The sequence below is a fragment of the Megascapheus bottae genome, chromosome 3, assembly GCF_031878675.1.
Source record: "Megascapheus bottae isolate mThoBot1 chromosome 3, mThoBot2.hap1, whole genome shotgun sequence".
Classification (NCBI taxonomy): Eukaryota; Metazoa; Chordata; class Mammalia; order Rodentia; family Geomyidae; genus Megascapheus; species Megascapheus bottae.
The window spans coordinates 75,307,345-75,334,417 of record NC_143511.1 but is presented as its reverse complement, the minus strand read 5'-3'; the positions used below and the strand labels follow the sequence as shown (position 1 = coordinate 75,334,417).

Genomic DNA, 27,073 nt, shown 5'->3' with positions numbered 1-27,073 from the left:
CTCAGAGTAACCTCCTCACAAAGGCTAGTTCCCTCTAACTCCCTACCTCACCCTGGATGCCAATAATAGTGGTGGACATGCAGGAGCTGGGGGCGGGGGGTGGGGGAGTGGGGGGAGGCGTTGAAACTTCAGTTTCACAGATAGGGAACGAGAGGTGTGAGGGCATTAAAGACTAGAATTATCGTAGGTATATTGACAAACACACCACAGAATAGGAAACGGGAATATCCAGGAAATACTTGAATAGATGTTCAATCAAGAAAGCCTAAGAGGTATGTCTTTGAGAAGACAGTTACCTGTCCAGTGAGCAGACGATTTTTACTGTGTCAAATAGTAAGCAAAAACAACAGCTGGTAGAGGTGAAACAACTTAGCACTTTTAGAAGGCCAACACTTATGTCCATGAAAAGAGAAAAGACTCACAGCTTATGATCTAGTAATTCTATTTCGCAGTATCAACCCTGTACATATGCCCACATTTCTGGGCTCACATAGAAGCTTGAACAAGAAAACTTTCTGTGGTGTTTATGCCACAGATAGAAAAACAGAAAATAGAAAAGCATTAGTAAAGATGATTTACTGTTGCTCATAGTAGAGAAATACATAAAATAACCTAAATGACCATCATGGGAGATCTAACTAAATAGCTTGGAATATATATGTTTTGTAGTTAAACAAGGAGGTATAAGAGCTAAATTCAAGAGATAATCAGCTCACAACATTCCCATATCAAAGCTTGACATTTGGTTTGTGATTGAGCATGCACTTCTGCTAAGAATTGCATATAGTGTGTAGGTCTTCTTTCATTCATTTATCAGTGTTTACAGAGCATCCATTTGGCTTCCACAACCTGCATTGCGTCAGAAGACTTCAGTGGTCAACTGCTGTTTATCCTTCAGACCTGTGCAGACATCACTTCTTCTATGCAGCCTTCTTTCCCTCCTCAAGCTAGACTGATACCCTTCTTGGACTGCCTCATGGTCCACAGCAGATTTTCTACATCAGACATTAAGCTGTTCTCGTGAAGGAAGAGGTTAAAAGTCTGCATTATTCAGAACTCTATGTCTAGACTCAATCTAGTATGGGGAATGGGACAGGCACCTAATAATATTCATTATTTGAAGATGATTGTATTCGGTTTTCACTACTGAATTGAATGGATGAAAAAAAGATTGGCTAGCTGGCTGATAAACATAAAGGAGTCACAAAAGGACCTGGGGCTTGAGGGGGGGGGGAGAAGCAGGCTGACTCTGCTTAGGAGCCATAGAAACAGCACATGGGAGCTATCTGGATTTTCAACTGACCATGACTTGAGCTAAATGCTCCAAGTCCTTTTCAAGTTCAATGTGGCATCATCTATCACCCTACCCTACCGAGATGTGATTATACAAATATGTATGTCCCTTTTGTCTTCTGTTCTGTTCATTATTGCATTTTGTACGTGGTAGGATGGTTCAGATAAGAATTGAAAAGATACTTTCAAAGGAAATAAATTGACAAATGAAGTTTTGAGGTGTGTGTGTGTGTTTTGCAAGTCCTGGGACTTGAATTTAGGGCCTGAGCACTAAATTCTCTCCCTCCACTTGAGGGAGAGAACATGTAAGGAAGATACTAACAATAGAGAGGAATTAAATTATGAAATAATACATATTCGTTAAACTAGAGAATAAATAACTAAGGACACTGGGTTTGTCTGTGATAGATACTACATACAAACCCTAGTTTTGTCCTTTGATAGCTTTGTAAACCCACATCCCATCTCTGAGTCTGAGGGTCTCATTTTGTAATCTGAAGATCCAACTACCTGTTCCAGGGCTGTGGTGTTAACTGTGTTGGCTGTGGTTATCAACGGGACATCCTCAGCAAGTGCTTCATGTTCCTTATGTCTCTTTTAATGGTTCTATTCCAGAACTATTAAAAAATACTTATTTAGTGTCTGCTTTGTGATTGAAAGTGTTTCAGTGACCTGGAGTACATGGGTAAACAAACAGGCCCGAGTCAAGTTTCATGAAGAGTTTGTATTCTAGTTCTAAGCTTGGAACTCCATTCCCCCAAGTTTATGAGATGCTTCTGACTCTATGTCTTACATTGGGCATTCTGTGCCTGCTGCTTTCTTTTCCAGCAAAGTGGAAACATTTTGAGATACTGACACTGGATCACCATTTTCTCTTGTAATGCATAATTCTTAATAGATGCCCAGGTGAGAGATGAAAAATGAGCATTGGCTACTAGTCACTGTTCCTGGTTTGATTTATATTTTAAATGTATCTATCTATCTATCTATCTATCTATCTATCTATCTATCTATCTATCTATCATCTTGATTTATGCTTTCTATCTATTGATTCTATCTATCTGTCTGCCTTCCTGTCTGACTGTCTGTCTGTTTGTCTGTCTATTTATCCACCTATCATCTACTATATCTGAATAACTGAGTATCTAACCATCTATCTAGGACTTTACTTTGAGAGAAACCTAAAGATTCATGCAGGCCAGTGAGTACAGACTGTTCAGAGGAGTTTGACAGCAAAATTGAGAAGCAGAAGCTTTCTTGCTGGTTTGTTCATTTGTTTTGGTTTTCTTTCTCACAGCCAGGGCTAAAATATTCCTTGTGTCTAGTATGTTTCTGGACCAGACGGGCAAATCATTATTGTTGATTTTAGACTCAGTTTCTTCTGAATTGCAACTTTGTCTTTTACCTGTAGTATCTAAACAGTTTTGGCAGATTGGATATATTTCTCAGCAGGAAGATTCTGTCTTCAGATTATTTCCATTGGATGCTACATTGATAGTGGTGAGAAAGGTGCCATTCTGGAAGTATATCTATGCTTTAAGCCCAGTTATTTTGTTACTAGCTATGTGAAGTTAGATAAATAACTTTGAATTTCAACTGTCTTCCCTGCCTCATGAGTACCTCCAAGACTCTTAACAACAGTGAATGATTGTCATCATTATGGTTTGTAGCCTTACAGTAGGGCATCCAGAGACAGTGTGGGTACCTTGGATCCCAGTTCTTACAGGTGATCTTTGTGGGTTCTATTTTACTACAAGAAAGTATACAAGGGCCGGGAGTTTGGCCTAGTGGTAGAGTGCTTACCTGGCATACACAAAGATCTGGGTTCGATTCTTCGGTACCACACACACACACACACACACACACACACACACACACACACACACACACACAAACCCAGAAGTGGTGCTGTGGCTCAAGTGGTAGAGCACTAGCCCTGAGAAAGCCCAAGGGTGGTGTTCAGGCCCTGAGTTCAAGGCCCAGGACTGGCAAAAAAAGGAAGTATACAAGACACTTGTCTCCAAAGACCCTTTCTCTCTGACTTGAGAGGAGAGTCTAGTTTCCTGGCCCTTCATTTTAGAGATGTAGAACTGAGGTCCAAATAGACGATTCAATGGGTCTTTCTGTGATGCAGTGAGCTATGGTAAGTGTCAAAGCAGGAGTTCATTCCTCTTCCTTTGGAGAGTGTCAGTTCACACTCAGGGAGGGGATTCTGGTTTAAGGGAGATGAGGAGATACCACGCTACTCCCTGGCCCTGACCAAAAGTAATCAGTCTCCTAGAAGCTTCCATGGGTTTAGCATAGAAGGTTTTCCTTTCATCAATGCCATACCTTGGAAAACTATTGTAGATAACAGAAAGAATAAATATTTTTGCTGAGGAAGAAAAAATGAAGACAAAGGTCAAAGGGAATCAACGTAATGAGTTGAGTCAGAGAAAAAGAAAAGAAAGCATTTTTTATCTTGCTCCCCTTTTTTCCTCCAAAACAGACTTTATATAGAACTTGTATAGAAGCCAATTTATTTGATAAAGAAAAAATGTGAAAGCTGCAGAAATACATGGGTGCACATACACACACACACACACACACACACACACACACACACACACACACACAGATGAAGACATTTGTGGTGGGGTTCAGAACTCAAATTACCAAGTGATAAAGGAGATGCAATATTAAGTTGACTTGAAATAATGTGTTTTCCTTATTTCCCCCCTACAGATTTATGAAATAGGTCAGGAAGCCTGGCTTGACCTAAGTCATCAAAAGACTCCTTAGGACTCAAGAGAATTAAACTCTGGAGATACTGAGTAAGTCGGTGTCTCAGTCTAGACCTTGTACCTGTCACAAACTAGAAGTTACAAAAAGCATATGAATGAATGAACACTACATGAAAGTGTGTGTTGAATAACAGTGATTTTGGAAGTGTTAGTATAGGAATTAATGTGCTAATTTCCGACGTCAACCTGAATTTAGGAAAGGCATCCTTACAGTTCTGGGTTCCCAGTATTGTCTCTTACCGCATGAAATGGTCACAACACATACTTGTAAACGGAATGAGTAGTTTTGAGAATGAAAGAGAGCTTGGAGACTTTGGGGCCTTTTCAGAGCATTGACAGTGGTGGACATTAAGTGTCAGCATCAGAATCACCTCCACACAGAATTGGGTTTTGATCTGAGAATTGGACTTTTCTAAGTTCCCAAGTGACCATGAAGCTGCTAGACTGCAGCTACACTTTAGGCAGCTGATTTAATGTAGGGGATCTGAAACTTACTGCACATTATAATCACTTGGAGAGACTTTACAAGTCAAATCAGGATCTTGGGAGAGAGCAGTAGGGATGGAGGGGGAGAGCTAAAACAGTTACAAAACACCCCAACGTGTTATGGTAGCCAACTAAGTTTGAAATGAGCCCTTACAATTCAATCTCTTTCTTATAGAGTTGACTCAGATGAAGACTATAAAGAATAAGGTATTCATTTCACATTACAGAGCCAGTTAGTGACTTATCTGAAAACAGAATGCAGAGTCCTGTTATATGAGTAACATCTACTAAAATACACTTACTAAACCTTATCAGCTCTCACAGGTACAAACATAAAGACTAAAAACGAACAAAAACAAATGAAAATCTGTGCTTAAATACAAGTTCTAAAATGCAAACTATTTCTTTCAACTATTGTTTTATAAAGAAAATTTTAGCCGTGTGCATATTTATAGACATTTACCACTCCAGACAAGTGAGGAAATGGGAGAGACAGGGTTACAGAATATTTTCAGGGCAAGATGATCCTTTACATTTTAAGTGCATTCTCAAACACAAACTGAGTGCTCCCTGTGAGTTCTAAAACAGATGTTCTTCTTCTCTGATTCAAGGCATGGATGAGGGTTTATTAGAGATGTGCTCATTAATTGCTGCATGTAAGAGGAAGTGCTGGTAAAGTGTTTGAAAGTGGTTCTGTCTCTTAAAAAGATTAAAAGTTTCCTTCCAGAATTTGGTTTCCATTAATGATTGGTTTAGTAAATATTTTCAAGTAGAGTGAAGATTGTGTCTTGCATGGTCCTGAGAACCGCATAAGGAGCCACAGAGGCTTTAGGCAGTTACCCATAACCTTCATTTTTTCTGTTGCACCAGTAAACGATGACTTTCTTATTGTTATTTACCTACACCTTCTTTCACATATTGGTGGGAAGACTGAGTTTCAGAGAGGTAAGAGCAATAAAGCATCACACCACAGAAGTGTCACATCACATTGAAATTGCACATTTACTCCCTTACCATTCTTCCCACCATAACAGTTCAATCCCAAGACGGTTCTACATCGAACACTAAGATACAATCTCCTAGATAGGAATTGTCTATGACAAACCTCTTCCTTCTAGCCCAGGCTACTCTGACTCTCCTCACATTCCCTGAGTAATCCACCCGCTGAATCAATTCTCAAATGGACAAAGAGGACTTACGTGTCCATGAATCTTCTACTGAGGTGTAGGAGGGAAGCCACATTTGCCTGGAGAGGAGGGTCTCGGACCACCTTGTACTGCAGAGGCTTACACTCCAAGCAGAGCGGGGTGTCTGCGACGGAAGTTAGCATAGCTGCATCAATCTCTAGGTGCTCATCCAGCGTGTAGATCTGAATACCGCGAATCTCTTCACCCACATCCCGGACTCTGATGGTCAGTGGGATATCACAGAACACATTCTGAGGACCCAATGAGATGTTCTTTCCACTGACAGTCAAGAGTTTTATGTCACTGACAGCTCCGCTGGAATCCCAGTCAGTGGAGACAAAGGTCACCCAAAGTGTTAAAGACTCAGGAACTAAGGGATAGCGGAATTCCAGCTCGAGGTAGCATCCTTGTGGCTCTGGGCAGGCTGGAGGGACTGTGTGTGGATTGACCGCTGAATTTGGGCTCCAGGTGCGGACACTGGACTTACAGGGCTGTTCAACATCTGGATGACCTATGGAGACGGAGATGAGTGAATGAGTTCCTGAGGAAAGATTGTCTTCATTTTAGTCCTCTGAATTTCCTACAGACTCCAGAAAAGGTTTGTTTGATGAGAACTTAGACTGAGATTATGCGGGAAAAAAAAGGGAATTCTCAATGTCTTGGGAAAATTATGGGTGCTCAATTCATTCCCATCTTTGCAAACAAGATCTCAGATGAGTCCCGGGACATTTGATAAATGTTACCTTCAAATGCTACTACTGAGTCATTGCCCCAGCTTTCCTTCCCTACTTGCTGCTTGCATACCTTACTGCCCAGCAGAGAAAGATAGAGTAGACACAGAATTGCTAAATATCTTTATTCAGGACTTGTTCAGTTCTTGCAAGGACTCATTTCAGAGGCAATGAAAAGTATAGAGTAAACTGAAAAAGTTCGTACACATTGAAGTATTGAGTCAGCATTCCAAGTCAGTTCTGTCTCATTCAGAAATCCCTAAACTTTGTTCTTCTCTCTGTGACATGCACAAACTATAAGCATAAAGTAGTGATACATATGGCACTGGTACAATCTTTCTGAACTAACAGGAGCGTCAAGAATCATGCAGCAAAGAGGCAGTGAGCCATGAGTGCATCTATCGCTCACAATGATGCCTTAAGAGAACCATGAATGACGGAGCTGGAAAGCAAGACCAGAGTCGTCCCATCTTTCCTCTCCACCCCTTCTCTACATGAGCTCATTCCATACCACTGAACCTCTGTGAGTTCTGTCCATTCTGACTCAGAAAGGGGGAGTGGATGAGAACAGAAGCAAGAAGGCATCCTGCTTCTCTTTCCCTAGGGAAAGGATGCTTCATCCTTACTGGTCTCAGTCAGTAGAGACGCTTTGAATTTTTCTCCAATGAAGTCAGATCTCTCCCTTCAGAGAGCTCTTCCTTATGTTGCTGAGAAAAGGAGTCAAGACTCAGAGCGGGCGATTGGCTCTAATTTGCAGAAGGGAGTTAAGTGAGAAATGGAAGGGAAACATGGGAGAATCTCAAGTTATCATGTTGCCCATGTTCATTTTGTCTTTGTTATCAAGTGGTGGGTAGTATGGATTAGGGAAAGTGAAAACCCTGGGAATTTATAAAGTACAGGGAAAAATGTATCTTTTCTCAAACATGCTTTAGGGTATTGTTATAGGGTAACAGGAATCATCACAATGCAAATAGAAGCCTTTATCTTTAGTCATGGGACTTGAACTCTGGGCTTAGATGTTGTCCCTGAGTTTTTCAGCTCAAGGCGACCACTCTACCCCTTGAGCCACAGCACTACTTCCAGTTTTCTGGAGGTTAATTGGAGATAAGGGTCTAACAGACTTTAGGGGCTTTAGTGCCTGGGCTGGCTTTGAACCATGATCCTAGGATCTCAGCCTCTCGAGTAGCTAGGATTTCATCCATGAGCCACCACACTCTACTTAGAAAGGCTATTCTAAGGAAAGCTGTAAACACCCCTTATGTTCTTTTCTCTACCCAGACAACAGAGCAGAGAAGTCACTGAGTAGAAATGAAGATGAAGACAAAGAAAAGAAAAGGAGGAAAAGAAAACATGCTCACTTTCTTTTAGATACAAAGCCTCTCGGGCCACAAAGAACTGGATATGATCCAGCCTTAGCATTCAAGCATATAAAGAAGAAAAGGCCAATATACAAGAGGGAAACCTGTACCCCACATGTATTGCACCAATTTCAAGTAGTAGAGTCAGCCTAGGGGTCCAACAATTGATGGATTTAGACTAGGTCCAGGCACTCCTTACAGAAAGCTTCTATCTAAGGCAGCCCTTAGCTTAAGTGAGGCACATTGGGACAGATTCCCTTTCTAACTGAATTTCTGACCCTTTTATCCCAGTGCATAGTGCAAGCACACATATCACGTATTCATTTCATGAATGCTATCAAAGAACCAATCTAACATCAACCATATCCATAGTTATTCGTTGACTCATCTGACCATCATCAAAGTCTTGTAAGACAGTTGACATTTTGGGTGTGTATTTTATATGTCTATTTCACCCAAGGTCACACAGATTTTGCTCATTGCAGAATCCCGTCTGGTCAGATTTCTCATAGCAAATGTCCCATTGATATTTGTTCAACAAAGAACCTTCTCTCTTGTTAATATGCAATTTAAAAAGAAGTTACATTGTGAAGTATTGGAGCTACTGCCTACAGGAGAGTACCAAGTGTACATTCCACCCCTCCACAGGCTTTCTACTGGAACTGGCAAGGGGTAAAGTGATCTTGAAACCACTGTCTGAGGTGAGAAAGGCACAGGAGAGCAGAGGACAAATGTGTTTGGCTTATCCTTTCTCTCTGGTTTCTTGTTCATCAACAGAGGGACCAAATTGTTTCCAATGGACAGTGAGACGAATCTGGTCATTACGTTCAAGAAGGAAAATAGGAACAGGAATTTTTAGCAAAACTTCTCATGTTATTAGAGAATGATTGTTAGATGTAAAAGAAAGAGCCATAATGACCATGAAATCCAACCCATCAGTAAACAGGTATCCCTTTAATAATAGCAGGCTTCACAAACTGACCTGTGTAGGCACTGTGCCAAGCACATTACATGCTTCAGGTCTTTTCACCCTGGCAGTGAGTGTGTAACTCATACCTTCTGAAACTTACTTTAGTGAAGAAGAAACTGAGCCTCAGATGGGTAAGCAATTCCCTAGTGAGGAGTAGAAGATTATGTGACACTGTTGGTCAGGCAGCAAGCCAGACTTTGAAGCAATGGAAGTTGGGTCAAAATGCCAACTCTTCAGCTTCTCATTGTTTCGCCTACTGTAATGTTAACCTACCTCACAGGTTAGCTATAAAATGAAAATCAATGAGATCTTTAATAGATGTTGAAAAATATGTTTGGCATTGTCCTGGAAAGGAAGAAGGTACTAATAAGGAAAAATTTGTTTGTAGGAGGCCTTCCAAGCACAGAGAATAGTAGAGATGGAAGCTGAATTAAGATGACTATGGTTTTGAGTATAAGAGACGAGCAAATGCTGAGGCTAGAAGCTAACAGAATACAATACAGAATAAGGAAACAGAATTTTATACTGAGATAGATGAAAATCTTCTTAGAAATTTTAAGTAGAGAACTGATGGAGGATTTATCTTTTAGAAAAACTACTGATGACACAGCTACTGTCCTATCTAGATCAATCTGTCTATCTTTCTATCTATCCATTTATTCATCTATCCTTCTTTCTATCTGTTATATACCCAACCACCCACTTGTCAAGATATTCAATGAACTATTATTAAACTACAGGCCTGTCTCCTGAATTCAGCTAGTCCTTGGGGATGTTTCTAGATAATATGCTTTCTGCCTTCATGGAGTTTTTTTGTCTAGTAAGATCAGTTAGGAGACTCTCAAACCAAGGCAGACAGTACACACCTGGGTGTCAAACAAAGGGATAATAAGAGATTATGAGCTAGAGTTCTTAAGGAAGAAATTTGGACACAAATGAGAAAGTATACTCATAAGAGAGGGAAAAGAGTTGTGAGAAAGAAACATAGAATGAAAGGAAGGAAGGAAGGAGGAGAGGAAGAGGGGGGGAAAGAAAGTAGAGAGTAAAGAAAGGAATAGGGAAAGAGGAAATTTCTAAAGTTCTGTTACTTCATTATTTATATTTCCTTTTGTATATACATAATGACTAAATGAAAGGTCCCTGTTTAGAAAAGCTGTTCACCAGAAAAGGGATATAGATGTTATGTAGAAATATGTTTTAAACACTTATATGGATCCAAATTTACATGTATGAAGATCAATATACACACTATAATAGGTCTAGAGAATGTGCCCTGAATCTGGTAATGTAAAAACAAACTTGGTGCTCAGGTTTTCCTCACAGGCACAGCTTAGCACACTTGAAATATTTTGGAAAGAACAACAGAGAAAGCTCTCATACAAATAAGAAAAATAAATAAAAACACTTAGTACCATGTGTTAATCTCTCCTGGACAAACTGAATACTCAAGAATGAATCAACTGCTTCCACTTTTGATCTAAAATAGGATTCATGTCAGACAGATTCAATTATCTCATTTTGAGGACTATAAGAATAGCATGGGGACTAGCCCAGGAAATACTTATCTAGAAAATAATAGCTTTTTACTTCAGAGGTAAGAATATAAACTCTTCCTGAGAACAAAGGTAAGAAGTACTAAGACTTTATTTGCCAATTTTACAAATGAAGTTAATGGATTGTAGTGGACAGCCAAAAGTACGTGTTAAATACCAAATCTTCTAACCTGTTAAGATGGAGTTAAAGAAAGAAATTAGAGCTTCGTGAACTATTAGGGTTAGAAAGCATCGTATTTTACTTGTCCACCCTGTGGATAAGAGGCTGCATTCAGAGAAATTAAGAGAAACAGTTAAGAGCATGGAGTTGAAAGGACTGAAACCAAGATCCCATTCTCCGCCTTGCTCCCTGCCCAGCCTCCCAGCTCTTTCCTGAGCCCCACACATATGTCTGGTATTGCTCATGATTTTGGGAGTTTTCTGTTAAGTTTGGGAAGTCCAAAAACTTAAACACACCAAGATAAATAGGATGAAAATGAGTTGAGAAATAAATTGCAGAGTTTGGCTCATGGAAAAGTTTATCTCTTCGAGGATATTAAAAGGGTCTGAGCCAAAGGGATCACAGAGACTGTAATAGGATGCTTTAAGAAAAAAAAAGTGTTTTTTTTTCCTGGCTTCCATGAACTAAATTTACATAGAAGGGAAACCCAGGGCAGTCGGACTTCCTTAGAAGCCCATGTGAGCTCAGGGAACTGAGGGGGGGGGGTGTCAGTGTTTGCACTTGAACTCTGTCTTGCATGCCACACATTAAGAGTCAGGGACAAACTAGGAACAGATTTCACTGACTGACATTTGGTTTGGATGAAGGTGTGGGGAGATGTCTGGAAATTATGTCACTCAAATAGTTGGTAGAATAAACCACAATGATTTTATCCAGACAAGTCTCAGGAGAGATTCTTGCTGATTCTACTTTCCAAATCCCACTCAACTCCATCTACTTTCCTCCCCTTTCAGTGTATTGATTCACGTGGTGATTGCTAGTTACTCCTTTTCTTCCTGGACCTTCTTCTTTCTAATCTCATTTCAATAGAAAAGCACACGCAAGTTTTATAACCTGCATACTTTACTATACTACCCCAACCACACCAAGTCACATGACTTGTCTTTGTTGGTGGTGTAAATCCACACCTGTGCTCACATGATCATTATTCACCTTCACTCCTGCTACACCAAACTCAGCTTGCTGTAAATCAAAGGAAACATAGGATTATGGAAGAACTTTTTGCTTGTGTGGTTGGGTATCTGTAAGTTATAAATAAAGACTAATGACTTTTAAAACTCAAGAACACATAGTATATATCCCACAGGCACTCCAACACTGGTATATCCTACAAACAAACAAACAAACCCTGCACTGTCCCCTCTGAAGAGAAGGAAAGTGAGAAGGGAACATGTTCTCAGAGTGCTACCAAAAAATAATTTTGAGGCTAGGCACCAGTGGCTCATGCCAGTAATCCTAGCTACTCAGGAGGTTGAGATTAAAGCTCACAGTTCAAAGCCAGCCTGCTCAGGAAAGTCTATGAGACTCTTCTCTCCAATTAACCACCAGAAAAACCAGAAGTGGTGCTTTGGCTCAAAGTGGTAGAGTGGTATCCTTGAGCCAAAGGGCTCAGGGACAATGCCCACACCCAGAGTTCAAACCCCATGACCGACAAAACAAAACAAAACAAAACTTGACTTTGAGAACATCTTGCTAAATCTTCTAGTACCCTATAAGACTCTGGATCAGAGTTAGAAAAACAGCACTCAAACTCTGATCTTTATTAACAAATCTGAGTCTCCAGCACTGGGAGTTGACTGACTTGTTGCTGGTTCTCAGCATTCTATTAGTGGAGGCCCCCTTTACACTGACTGTTAATTACTCATTTACTTATCTAAATCACCAACAAGTGGTCAGCACAGCATGGCCCCTGTATTTAGGACAGTGCCCCAGGATAGTGCTTGTGTGTGAAGTCCATTCAGATATGCAAAGTATTCCCAGGGATCAGAATCAGCCTCTTGGATGGAGACATTAGAATGACAGATTTCAGGAAGGTGGAGCCAGGACAGGAAGTCAGAGAGCTTCCATGAGGAGTCACAGATAGGGGATTCCTTCCCGAGCTCGGGACTAGAAGTGGATGACCCCACATGTCCCTTCCAAATTTGACAGCCTGTGATTCTGTGAGGCCAAGAGTCAGGTTTCTCCCAGACAGCCCTCTTGTTTTACATTCCAGATGGATTTGTTTAGTTTCCTTGTTCAGCTCTCATTTTTATTTTAAGCTACTTTAGAAAATAAAGTACAGTACCATCATTTTTCAACTTTGCTTCCTTCTCTGATCCCTCTCTCTTGCTCTGTCTCTGCCTTTTTCTTTTCAATGCTCTTTCTAAAAATATAGAGGACAGCAGAGGAGTTTCCACTGATGTTCTAAGAGGAGATAAATCCCATTTCCTCTAATGAACTAGCCTGATGGCATCCTCTACAACCACAGTGATTATACCTATGAGCTGAGCCACTCTAACCCTCTTCCTGAGAGGGGCTGGGTGGAGCCAGGGCCTATGCCTAAGTATGTGAAGGCCTGAAATGGGGAAGGTGGGAGATGGAGAGGAAGTCATAGGTTCTTTGCCAGTCTGGCTTCCAGTCCAAATGATAGAGTATTGAAACCTACATTTAGCCAAAGGTGTTCTTTGCATTTCTGATGAAAACACAACAGCTGTTTTCTTTTTCAATCATCCTGTGAGGAAACACAGCAACTCTTTCATCCTTGGGAGAAATAAGAGACATCTCCTGAGCAGGGCAAGGTCTTGTCTTGGAAGGAGTTCTGAGCAGTGGCAATTGGTAGACACTTCTCTCAAGTGTCTTCAAAGTAAAGAGATTCCCAAAAAGAGTATAGAGGGGAAATTTTAAAGAATAGTTGTGAAACATATGATAATATTCTGGGTAGTCTTAAACATAACTGAAGAAGAATTAGTGATGATTGATGCCTTTGAGCTTATATACACATAGATACATTTGTATATATGTTCATATACATGTACACATGTATACACACACATATACACATGCATACATTGAGCTTTAAGTGTATTGACTCTAATGTGAACTTGTTTGTACTCACAGGGATCAGAGTTTAGAAGCTATGTAAATACAATGCACCATCTCTGCATCAGATAGACGGCTTTGTGCCTTCATTTCTTCCTGTCTAATACAGGTACGGCATATGTATGAGAGTGCAAGTGCTGAAACATTTGCTGAATGCATGAGAGCATAATTTCTAGTCTTTCAGGAAAATCTTTAGACTAAATGAGATGTCATGGGCCATTCTAAATCACAATATCCTACGTGCACTGAAAAGGTTCCCTGCATACTCCGCACTTGGACTTGTTAATAAGCATTGCAAAGCCCGACCTACCTTCTGCTTCCCGAGGACTCCAGTGTCCTGATGGGCCACAGGGCATTGGGGATGAGGCTTTGAGAGCGTACTGTACCAGGATCCTCCCTTCCAGGCAAAGGTCGCATGCTGATCCCAATTCTCTAGGAGGCCAAGGAAAGAGGGACAAAGCACCGACTTAGGAACAGTTGAATGAGCAACTGGGGGACAGGGCTAAAGGGGACAGGGAAGAAGACACAGGATCCCTGTTAGTCCTTTTTCCCTACCACACACCTCAAGGTTTAAGGAAAGTGACAGCGTGGCCAATTCCCTCCCCTTTTCCAGGACCTTATATTCTTTTCTGATTTTAAGCATCCCAGAATCAATAGGCCAGAGGTTCATCACCTGAAATCATTATAATTTTATCTCCCATGGAATTTACTATGCTTGTGAGGAAACCCTTTGCCTCATTTTGTCCTCAGAGGGGCTCCTTTAACCATGATTCCTGGGTACGGACCGTATGCCAGGCGCCATCCTGTGTCACAGGCATGAAGTATGAAGAAAGCAGGCTCCTTCATGAAAAAAAATGAGTGTGCTCTATAATGATGCCCAAGGAACCTTCCAGCCCTGACATCCCAGGAATGGATGAATCATTCCTCAATTTAACAGTCAGAAGCAGTTTCTTTACTAGGCCATGTAACTCGTTTTAGCAGATTTCCAAGGGGCGAGCCAATCCCTCAATAGGACTAGCCCCAGAGCTGGAATATTATAGTGGCTTCCCCTACCGTCTGGGGTATCTGGATCCAATCTCCTTTTGGCCATAAGAGCTTCTGGGTTCCTATTTGTTTTCTAAGTTTGGCATTTGTTTAGGAGACAGTTGCTGAGAAAGAAGAGCCACGTCTTCTCCTCTTGTATCCTTGTAGATCCAAATGTCTGTAAATCTGAGTGAACTCTGTGGAAGAACTGGAAACTGAATCCAGGATGATGTCAAGAAATGTCCCAGCCTCAACTCATCATTTCTCAAAATCTAGAAGCCCTGCGGACTCTAGGATCTTTTCATCATTCCTCGAAGAATGGCTGTGCTTTGGCTATTTATTTTTTTAAAATATTTTTATTGTGATTAATAGAAGGGTTACATTATATTCATGAGATAGAAGGTGCATAACTTCACAAACACTGATACCCTTTCTCATGACATGGTCCCCATTCCCCCCCCCCATTTATCTTGATTTCCCCCCAGGGCACAAGCTCTCAAATTCGAGGGCTCTTGCCTCACAGGAAAAGGTCTTTACCTCTTGTCTCACACATTTAAGAAAACAAGAAGAATATATTTCTCAGCACCATAGTTAGTTGGTGGTCCCTACACAGTACCCTCGCATTCTGAGTTGAACAGTTTATTCCCTTGCTTATCTTCTTGGGTAACTACAGCCCTGAATGTAATGTTCTGCAAAACACAATGCCAGGCAAACTGTCCTCTTCATCATTCTAGCCTCATTTCTCTCCATGAATAAGCTCTGAAAACTACTATATTTCTTTTTTTTTTCTACTGGCTGATGTTTCTTATCCTTATTTCCTTTGTAAAGATATTTTTATATACAAAGGTCTTTCCTTCAGTGGATTATGAATTCCATGTTTAAAAAAAGCGTCGTGAGTTACGATTCTCTTTTTCTTTCAGTGTCTAGTATAAAGATTATTCCTTAGTGTTCATCAGAATGCACAGTCAGATGGATAAAATGGATTGACGAGTAAATGAAAGAGTGGATAAATGGATGAGTGAGTGAATGAGTGGATGGATGGATGAGTAGAAAGATGAGGATATAGAAAAGTGGCTAGATGAGTAGATGGCTGAATAGATAGATGAGTAGATGAAGGAGTGGGTAGATCAGTGGAGAGATAAATGGATGGCTGAGTGGATACATGCATGGATGGATGATTATCAGTCACTCAGATATATTACTAATGTTTGTGGCTGACGTAGTCTAGATCTTGAAATTACATATTTTACGTTCTCAGCCTTATCATTAACTGTGAAACCATATAGAAGTAGAAATTTTGCAAGCATACCAATATTCTGTGGTGGAAGAATGAATAAAAAATTCCATGGCTAGCTTGTTAAATGGAATAGGTAACTGTTAATATAAAGTATTTACAGAATTCACGCAATTTCACATAAAATGTGTAAGCTGTAATGGCAAGTGGAAAAGTCCTACCCAGAGCTGAATTTATCAAAATATTTCCATGACATTCAGATAACCTTATGTAATAAAGTATTCTTGACAGCAATTTCTGGGTGATAGAACACAGGCTGGTTGATTTTATTCTCCGATCTTACACTTCTTGACTTTCTGAGTTTTGTACGTGTTTTAAATATACATGAGTTATTCTTAGGTGAGAAATGACAGTATATATACAACTACACTATAGTCAGGGAGTCAGGAGTAGACCAAGAAAAGAAGGTGGGAGGGATAGTATTTCTCAGTATTGCTGTTGAGAAAAGAGTTCACTAACAATGACCACAACATATGTGGCAACTCTGAGCCATATAAGTGGCTTTATGAGGACAAATATCATAAGAAAAGTTCTGTGATCAAGTTGATCTTGATAGCCAGTGAGCCTAGCTGTTTTATTTTTGTTGTTGTTTGTTTGTTTTGGCCAGTCCTTGGCTTGAGCTCATGGCATCTGTCCTTGGGCTTTCTCAAGGCTACAGCACCACTTCTGGCTTTTTTTTTTTATGTATGTGGTACCAAGGACTCAAACGCACGTCTTTGTGCATGCTAGGCAAGCATTCTTACCACTAGGCCAAACTCCTGGCCCTGAGCCTAGTTTCTTTAGCTATTTTGAATGATACCAATGAAGTGATTTCAACTTCACTGAGTTCCAACACAGTCTGGATTCTTAAGAAAAGTAATGACAGATGAACAAATAGCCATGAAGTTCTCAGTAGATGTTTCCTGGCTTTGATAACTGTTTGATTGGGGGGGCACCTTACATACACACACACAAACAGACATAGACACACACAGACATACAGAGACACACACAGACACACACAGACATACAGACACACACACACGCAGACACAAACACACACACACACACACACACACACACACACACACACACACACACACACACTACACCTGTAGGATGTGAATGTTAGGAGACATTATTCTTTGAACCCTGGTTATTTGAGAGTCAATGCTCCAAGCTCTGAATCTGTGCTATTCGAATGTAGGCATTACCCATCGAATGTGGGCGATTTCCATGGAAACTAATTAGAAATTAATGTAAAAGTTTTGTTCCACAATCTCACTGGTCCTTTTTCTAGTGGTCTATAGGTACCTCCAGACAATAGCTCCTGTTCAGGGCTTTTTTAGAATTTCCATGATACCATGAAACCCTGTTGGATGGTGTTTCTCTGAAGTTTCTACTATGAATTAACTCTCTCCTTTGCAGCTAGAATGGTGCCAGTTATGTAACATCTTTCAGAAAAGTTACTGAAATTATTTTCTGTGTTGTGAGATATGGTACAGAAATATGGGTTGCTGGAACTTCCAGGGTTTCCAAAGAAAAAACTGACACTGCTCAGGCAATAGATGAGCCTGAGATGACTGTCTCTTCATTCCCAGGCCAGTGCTCTTTCAGCAAGCCATAGCCAATTGTTCAGATAACTAAAACCATCCAGTCAACACATGTTTGCAAGACAGATAAAAATGGAGAAGTTAAGAAAGCCAGGGGTGGCCTTGAATTATTTATTCAGTTGCCCATGTGTGAGGACACAGGCTGTGGGAGGATCTGAATATGTTCTTTTTTTTTAAGGGAAACCCTTGTATTCTCGTAGATTACAGATGTGAGAACAGCAGGGGGACAAGAGCATGGTTGGGGGCGAGACGTTGGCATTGACGGATGGCATGGAAAACCCCAGAAGTTTTGCAGAGAAAGGGAATTTTCAAGTAACTAAACAGTTCTGGAAAAAAAGTTGTATGAAATAGAAGCTAAGATTTCTTGAGTGCAATGTCTATGTGCTTTGCACATTGCAGTTGTCCGTTTGCTGAATTCATCCTCAAAACCAGGGGATAGAGGCACACTTTTTTTTTTTTTAATGGTGGCCTACCCAGTGTTTCATCAACTGAGCGTGATGAAGCTGTGAAGGGAAAACAGATGATCTGACATCAAAGCTCAAGTGAGATGCAGAAAATAGTTCGGTTTCTTTACAACAATATTTATACTTTGGACCAACTTCCTTTAGCTATAAATTACAGACTATGGCCTAGGTAACTGTTTAACCTTAATTAGAAGTGTTTCCAAAAATGTCACTTTTAATTTAACATGTGATAATTCCTTTCACGAAATCTTAGATTGAACACAATAGCCATTGTGTGAGCTTTATGTACCAACTAACTGTGTAGGTTATTGAAAACATGCTGATTGAAGCTGAGGATACTATGCAATAAAGACATATCTCATTACACAACAATTAACCATCCAGTGGGTTTCCAACAATCAGATGGTATTTATTTAATGGACAATAACTGCTTTATGAAATACAATTTGAATTCATACACGGGAAGCTTCCTTTAAAAAAATTCCATTTTTAAATGGATTCGAGGCCAAAGCTTGACCAAAATATCTGATACTTCTCATCATCACAGAAAAATTGAATAAATCTACAAGCTTCTGGAGAGCCTGTACAGGTTTCTCAAACCCAGCTCTGAGCTCCTTGGGAAGGCATCAGGCCAGGAGACTGAAAGTTCCTACAGAGAGCCTGGGGGTGAGAGGGTGGGTACCTTTCTGTCTACATTGGTCCTGTTTGCCCAGTTGCCAAAGGTAGATTCTAGATTCAGAGACTGTTAGTGATCTAAAATATTGCTGTCCAAACTTTATATGGTAATATAATTGAATATATTTTAATTATAACAATGCTTTAAACTGATAATAATTATATCTATTTACAAGGTACAAAGTATTGTTTTGATATGTGTTTTCAATATGGAATGATTAACAAATCTATCATCTCTCATGCTTACTTTTTGTGGAAAAAATCATTGAAAAATCTACATTTTGGAAATTTTGAAATACGCAATGGATTGTTATTTATTATGGCTACCATTTCTGGGCAATATATCAATATATTTTATTTCACCTACGTGGGACTTTCTATATTTCAATTAGCATCTTCCTTTATGGCCTTTCCTTTCTATTCATCCTCCTTCCTTGGCTTTTAGAATTCATCATTCCATTCTTCTTCTGTGAGTTCAACTTCTAATTCCATATGTGAGACCAGGTAGTATGTGTCTTTTTTATGCCTAGCCAGACATAAACCTTTTTCAGTTAGCTTAGAGTTCTCTAGATTTATCCATGCTTACAAATGACAGAACTACCTCTTTTATAAAGGCTGAATAATATTCTATCATCTCTCACACTTTTATGTACCACACACACACACACACACACACACAAACACATACATACACATACACACACATATACACACATGCATGCACACATTTGAATGACATGCTTTCATCTCCAAGGAATTTTTAGCAATAGAGGTTTCCATGTTTCTGATAACAAATATAAACATCCATTTAGATAATATGTATCCCTACCTATTCATTTATTTTTTGCCAGTCCTGGGCTTAAGCTCAGGGCCTGAGCACTGTCCTTGGATTTTTCTCAAGGCTAGAACTCTACCACTTGAGCCTCAGCACCACTTCTGGCTTTTTCTATGTATGTGGTACTGAGGAATCGAACCCGGGTCTTCGTGCATGCTAGGCAAGCACTCTACCACTAGGCCAAACTCCCGCCCCCCCTACCTATTCATTTCTATTAGTCATCAGTCTTTGTTCCTTGATTCCAAAATTTACAACAGGTTTATAATGTAAGTCACTGTGTTAAGTGGTGGATACTCATTAAGCACACATAAGAAATTCAGCAAATCCCACTTCTACAGCCACCTCTCTTCCAAGTCTTCCTCTTTTTGTCAGGAAAGGGAGAGAGGGATCAACATTTCACAAGGCACACTCACCTTTCAAAGAAGTGTCCATTGATGGGTGGGAACCATTCCAGCATCACGGAGTCCACAGTGTGGCCCACCACCTGGGGGGCGAGAGCAATAGGAGCTGGCTTCCTGGAAGGCTGCCAACCTTGGTACACCAGATCCAGGTAACAGTGCATTCTGGCGACTTGATTGGGCGTGAAGGAGTCTGTGCAGTCGTCATCTGCAAGTAGGCAGAAGGGAGAGAGATAAGCACCAAGCAGCATGGGCAGGCATGCATGAGAGAAATGACGTCTCCCAGCAGCCAGAGAGAGTCAGCACCCTAGTCTCTCTTGCCAGATCAGGGTGGCCTCTTCCAGTGCTCAGGAGTTAATGGTCTGTGAACAAATTAGTGCAGTCATCACTCCTGAAGACAGGTGAGAGGAAACAGGAGGAAGGGGAGGGTAGGTGGAACTGGAAAAGTGAGCCTGAGATGCGAGAGAGCAGCCAAGAAGTCATGGCTAAGGAGAAAGGCAAAGCAAGTTGTTTGCCAGGGACTCCAAATCTACTGTCCCTAAATCCAATAATCTCCTCCCTCCTGATTCACTCTGCATTCATTCATTCATCCATTCGCTCATGTATGTGTTCACAGGTTTGCTGAGTTATTCCTTCAGGTTTAACATAAATTCATTTTACTTTTCACTGAAGAAATGATATTGTCTTCAATAGATCTAATGAGTGTCTAATACACTTTCTCTGCTGTATGCAAGGATGGAATTTGACAAAGTTTTTCCCCTTGAAAAATTACTGGTCCAACTATGTCATCAAAGGTTTTCGTTGTAAGTTAAGATTGCTCTAAATCGGTTTAAAGGAACTCATGCTGTCAACTGTCATTGAATACAGGGAGATATCTTGAGAGAAAGATAGTGAATCAGACAGACTCTGAAGGAGATTAATCTGATGATGTATCTAAGATTGGGAATGAAAGGTACCAGTTCAAGGAGAGGAAGTTACGTTGTCTGTGTAAGAGCACACAATAGGTGAAGAAAAGAACCAAGCTGGTGTGTTGTGTGAGCAAAAAAAAACCTTCCTCACCTTCACTGTAGTGTCACTGTGACATGAACTTAGTATGTGCTAAGAATGAACTAGGCATGGCATTCCAGGCTTTGAACATGTTTAACTCCCTCTCTCTCCCAATAGAAACATCTGTGAGAATGTGTACTGTTATTCCCTCAATCGTACAGAACGGAAGACTGAAGATGAGAGAGAGGAAAGTAGTCTTTTCAAGATCACAAAGCTCAGTGCAGTCCTGGGACTTGAACCCAAGCAGATCTAACTCCAAAGCTGTGCTTTTCATCAACACCAAAACTTCAGACATAGGTCTGAATGTAAGTGAGACCATGTACAGATAAAGTCTCCTGCAGATGGCAGAGGAATCATAGTTGGATGGGCGCCTGAGTTGAAGGGTGATTAGAATGCAATCTGTCGGGTGACTTTCGACCCAATGACCTTCTGTCCTACTTTCCCTTCTCAGTGTAGACTGGCAGAAGTGATCCAAGACCTGTTCCCTGGGGAAGACACTTGCATCTCTTTTTTTTTTCTCTTCCAAGTTTTATACAGTTGACCCAGTGGTTAAGAAAGGCACTGCTTTGGCATGGTTTCCTCAAGTACCACTTCTCAGAAGTATCTGCCTGGTCAGGATTTCCACAGCTGGGGCCCAGACAGAGGAACAAAGAGTTTGCCAGGTCTTAAAATAAACCTGCTACTGAGAATCTTGAAGCATAAACTCACTTCTTATCAAACAAACAGAAAATAAGTTTGGGCAGGTGCTGGGTAGTTGAACATGACCTTGAAATCCCTCATTCAAAGGAAGATTTAGTGGTGTTAGAGAGTTTATACACAGAAGCTGTCTCAGATTTCCTTAGTGATTTTTGGTAGTCTACTTTCCAGGACCATGGGGAAGGCTTTAGGAGTCTAAGAGTAAATCATCTCCAGTCCAGATTCATCATGTAACTTCTTAAATACTGAACGTTCTACAACTGCTATTGCCAGGAGTTGAAACCCCTCAATCTGAGAGGATGACCACGGCATGGGCAAGTTTTTCTTAAAATTTCACAATGGAAAAGGTGCCAAAAAGGTGAGGTCCTGGAGTAAGGCATGGTGATTAGGAAGAAGAAAAAAATTGATCATGTTAGATGCATGCATAGCATGTGTAGCCAAATGGGCAAATGATTTCATGACTTAGGTCCCTCAGTTTACCCACCCACGAAATGATGATGATGATGGTGATCAGTACAGGAGAAGGAGTGTGGAACATAAGAACCATCTCTGCTCCATTACAAATGCTCAGCAAATGCTCACTGCCTCACGTTTGTGAATACTGTGTGCATGTGAGTGTGTGGGGGGGGGTGCACTCACATATGTGTGAGCTAGAAAATTAGAAGCAGAAAACAGCAGTGTAAATCATGCATTTCTTCATGAGAATGGAACAATGAACCTGTTGAAATGCATTAGCAAGGGAGTGGGAAAAGGGATGGAGAGGGAGAGGGATGGAGAGAGTATGATCAGGGGATATTATATGCATGGATGAAAATATCACAATGAATCCCTCATGGCAAACCAGTATGTGCTAACAAAGAATAAATTAATAAAAGACAAAATATACATTCTCTTTTTTCTGAGATGTGGCAACACTACATAATGGATTCAGTAGATAGTCACGAACAAATATGGAAGAAATACAGGGATAGGAAACATTGCTTATAAGCAAAATAAACTAATTCATGTGCCCATTAATAAGAACACTGATTATATATTATAAAGCCACGCATAAAATAAAATATGAATCAGGCACTACCAAGGAATGAAGTTGCTTTAAGACTTACTTCCTTCTTAGAGACATTGGGGCATTTAAGTCAACACTAATCCAGAAAATGGTAGGAAGGGATATCAAACTTTTTTGAAGATGAATGAATGAGGATAAACAACAGAAATACTCATTTCCTCTATAACCCCCCCACCTCCACTCCAAGAAATATGTTTTTTAGCCAAGTGATAGTAGCTGATGCTTATAATCCTCGCTACTCAGGAGGCTGAGACCTGAGGATCCCTGTTTGAAGCCAGCAAGGGAAGAAAAGTCTGTGGGACTCTTATCACCAATTAAGATCATTAGGAAAAATCCAAAAGTGGAGCAGTGGCTCAAGCAGTAGAGTATTAGCTTTGAGAAAGAATGCTAACAGACAGTGTCCAGGCCCTCAGTTCAATCCCGACTACCACCAGCACATACACCCACATAGAATCTCTTACAACTTAAAAACAAACCATTTCATGGCTGCCATTTAAGAAAAAAAGAAAGTTTGAAATGGATAGATGATAAAATCTTAGCAGAGGAAGCTGAAATTACACACTGTCTGCCTCAGGCCACACCCCCTGGAGACTTAGTTGCTATCAGAATCTCGGGTGAGGTCCCAAAAGGTTTCCATTTTTCACAAACCTTGTGTCTCAATTAGCTAATGTCTATAGCTAGCTCCACTTGGCTTCCTGCCCTCAAGTCTCTCTTCCCACTGTCTGTGATCGCTTCATCTCAGCCTCCAGGATCAGCTAACTCATATTGTTCCTCTACCCTAGTTTCTTGCTTATTAAGTGAAAGGTCTCTGGGTCTTCATCTCCTAAGAGTGTAGGGGAGTCAGGGAGGAGAAGCTTCTCACTGTCGTATGCTTTTGTAACAGCTCTAGCTTTGCCCACAGAACTTGTTCTCAAGACCAAATTTACATCTTCAGCTGAAGACAACAGTGTACAGAAGTTCAGGGAAGTGACTTGGTGCCTCCATGGCCCAGGATCTTGGGAAGTATGTTGAACTTGACAATCTCATTCCTACCAGTATGAAATGAGGAATAATGATGATACTATCTCATAAAGTTAATGTGAATATTGGACATGTTCAGCCATATCTAGTGCCTGGAAATCAGGATCAACTTGCTTGAAAGCCTATTGTTTTTTTAAAATCCATTAGTAACAGTAATGATTTTGAAATTTATATTTATTATATTACATCCAAATATATGAAAAATAAACCATTACCTTAGGCCCTGGAAAAACACAATGTCTAATATATAAACATATGTATGTATACAAGTATATTCAGTGAATTTCTATAGTTTTCATCATACGTGTGTAGATACACATACCCCCACATATATGTCTTATAGTAAACAGGCTCTGTGACACTTCTCATATCCACTGATTAACAAATAATCACACAGCTTGTCATTTACTAAATACTGCTTATAGCCCCAAGGACAGTTCTACGTTCGTTACTTGTACCATTATATCTACATAGTTATTCAAGGTGAGGGAGATTATTCTCCATGCTGCTAATGATGTGACTGAGGGGCAGCAAAAAGCTTTTTTTTAAAACAGTAACTTGCCTAAGACCAAAGTCTCAAATACAGAAAATCCAACTTCTATCTCCTCCCTTGTACTTTATGCTCTGAACGACTATGTTATAGGGACTCAAACATTATTACTGGCCAGTGAATGATAAAATGGTAGCCACCAGTCCTTGTGGCTTTTCTAATTTAAATTAAGTAAGATGACTCAAGACTCATAATAATTTAGGTCTTTAGTTATCCTGACTATTACCTTAAGTGCTCAGTAGCCACAATGCCTACTGGACACCTAAATCATGACTATCTCTGCAATAAGCTCTGTGTCTGGGCTCACAGAAGAAGTCCTAGTAAGGAAAAGCATTAGAGCTGACTCAGCAATGATTCTATCCTGTCTTGTAGACGAAGGGGTCTTGTGCATCCCTTGCTCCAATCCTCGAGAACCCAATCGTTTCCTGCATTTTGAATTTTGTCCAGCTGCTGTTGTCACCTCATCTATCAGAGAGCCTAATGAAAACAAAAATTTCAAAGCTTGTGGTTGCCTTGAATATGCTTTTTGTGGGTGTCAGTTTGTTGGCTTAGTTTAGTGAATTAGTTCTGCTATTAATAGGTCACTGAGCTGAGGGGTTCCTTAAAAGAAAAACCCAACAGTAAATCAATCACCCTTTAGATTTATACAAAGGACAGAGAGAGAGAGAGGAGAGAGAGAGAGAGAGAGAGAGAGAGAGAGAGAGAGAGAGAGAGAGAGAGAGAGAGAGAGAGAGAGATGGGGAAAGAGAGAGGAAAGGAGGGGACAAGAGGGGAGAGGAGAGGTAAGGAGAGGGCAGGAGAGGTCCCCAATAATTTTTTCTAAATTTTTACAAAATTTTATTCTCAAAAACTTTATACGATATAACAACTCCCAGGCCCATACTAATTCATGTAGCTTATAACTTAAAGCAAGTCACTGAAAATGCAGAGGAAAGAAGAGGAGAAGAGAGGAGAAGAGAGAAGAGGAGAGGAGTGGAGTGGAGAGGAGAGGAGAGATTTAGTTTATGGAAGCTTGGTAGCTGGTGGCTACTGGTTGGTGGCAATTCCTAGCCCCTAAGAGGTGGGCACATTTCCAAATGCATGTCAGTTTATTTTCCATATGTGCTGAGCTTGTCAAAGAATGGTGCCACAGAAATGGAACATAAGCAGGGTTGTATGAGAGGACGAGGCACCGGACATGGAGAGACAGTGAGATTGGAAATGGGAGCCTAGTGGGAATCTGCTTTTGAGGAAATACCCAGAGTTCTGGTCTCTCTCTCTCTCTCTCTCTCTCTCTCTCTCTCTCTCTCTCTCTCTCTCTCTCTCTCTCTCTCTCTCTCTCTCTCTCTCTCTTAAATTTAGACTAAAAAACTAAGGACACTTTATAGCACCAGATTTTCCAAGAGATGTCAGCAATCGACTATAGGAATCTTATATTGGAAACATTCCCAGAGCACCCCATCCCCCACCCCCCATGTTTCTCTGGGGAATAGAGGGAAAGTTTTCCAAGCAACCATTAGTTAGGTCTTTTTGGGAGAGTAGCATAAGAGCAGAAGAGAAAAGGTGCTTGATGTCAGACATGTGACCTAGGGTAAATGACTGTAGTAAACTTTTCTATTGTCATATGTAAAACAGAGGCAGTTACTCTCCCAACAGTTTTGCTGGGAGAATTAAATGAATTACAATATAGTACCAATGGCTCATATCTGTAATCCTACTACTCAGGAGACATATCTGAGTATTGTGGCTCAAAGCCAGTGTGAGTAAAAGAATGCTTCCAATTCTTATCTCCAGTTAACTAACAAAATGCCAGACATTGACCAGTGGTTTAAGTGGTAGAGCTCCAGTCTTTAGAATCAAAGTTAAGGGGCAGTGTTTAGACCCTGAAGTCAGGTCCTATTACTGTAAGAAAAAAATTAATCCTTTATAGGTAATAAATGGGTATGTAAGTAGGCATATTGTTAGTAATAAGAACTGATTTTATGCTGGGCTGAGATCTGAGCAATACGGTTTGGAGCCAGCCCAGGCAGGTAAGTTTGTGAGGCTGTTGTTTTCAATAAACTACTCAGAAACACTGGAAATGTCACTGTGGCTCAAGTGGTAGAGAGCGAGCCTTGAGCACAAAGACGTTCAGGGACAATGCACAGGCCCTGAGTTCAAGCCCCAAGACTGGGGGGAAAAATCAATTTTAGATACCTGATATAAGATTGTATGCCTGAGGTGAAAATTTAATCCTTTTCCTCCCTCCTTTGGACTCTTTCTCTTCTCTTCCTCTCCATTCTTCAATTGTTAACATTTAAAGAGGACCAGGATCTGTTCCTAGACCCAGGAATGTACTGATATATTAGGGATAACTTTTCCTTCCATAAGACTTTCTTGTTCTTATGAAGAATAAAATGCCTAAATGAAATATGATAATAGAATTGGAAGCTGTATGAGTGTGTGCACCTATTGAATTATGATCGAAAGGTAAGGGATATGGCTGTCTTGAAAACGAGGTGTCTTGTTTTTATTTGCCAAAGATGCTCAAGGAGCTAAAGATCATCTTGATGTATCCTTTTTTCCTTTTGCCAGTCCTGGGCTTGAGCTCAGGACCTGATCCCTGTCCTTGAACTTTCTCAAGGCTAGAGCTCTACCACTTGAGCTTCAGCACCATTTCCAGCTTTTTTTCTATGTATGTGGTACCAAGGAATTGAACCCGGGTCTTCGTGCATGCTAAGCAAGCACTCTACCACTAGGCCAAACTCCCAGCCCCAATCTTGATGTATCTTTCCACAGGACAGTCTAGAGCAGATGAATCATTAACACTGTTGACGAAGGTCTATGAAGTGTTATGATATGGTACATGTAGTTAAGGAAAATGTCATGCCCAATTTCATGTAAATTTTTTTGGGGGAATCATGGGGCTTGAACTTGGCCTGGGTGCTGTCCCTGAGCTCTTCAGCTCAAGGCTACTGCCCTACCCTTGAGCCAAGCCCCACTTCCTATTTTCTA

At 40.5% G+C, this 27,073-nt stretch overlaps 1 protein-coding gene across 1 annotated transcript in view; it reads right to left on the bottom strand.

The window, feature by feature from the left end:
• Pappa (pappalysin 1) overlaps nt 1-27,073 on the bottom strand; it is a 220,134-nt gene that overhangs the window by 133,494 nt on the left and 59,567 nt on the right. The window contains exons 5-7 of the mRNA XM_090330506.1: nt 19,737-19,929; nt 13,751-13,872; nt 5,762-6,260 (exon numbers count right to left, since the gene is read on the bottom strand). Of these exons, the coding sequence (XP_090186632.1) occupies nt 5,762-6,260; nt 13,751-13,872; nt 19,737-19,929 (814 nt within the window). The remainder of the gene's footprint in view (nt 1-5,761; nt 6,261-13,750; nt 13,873-19,736; nt 19,930-27,073) is intronic.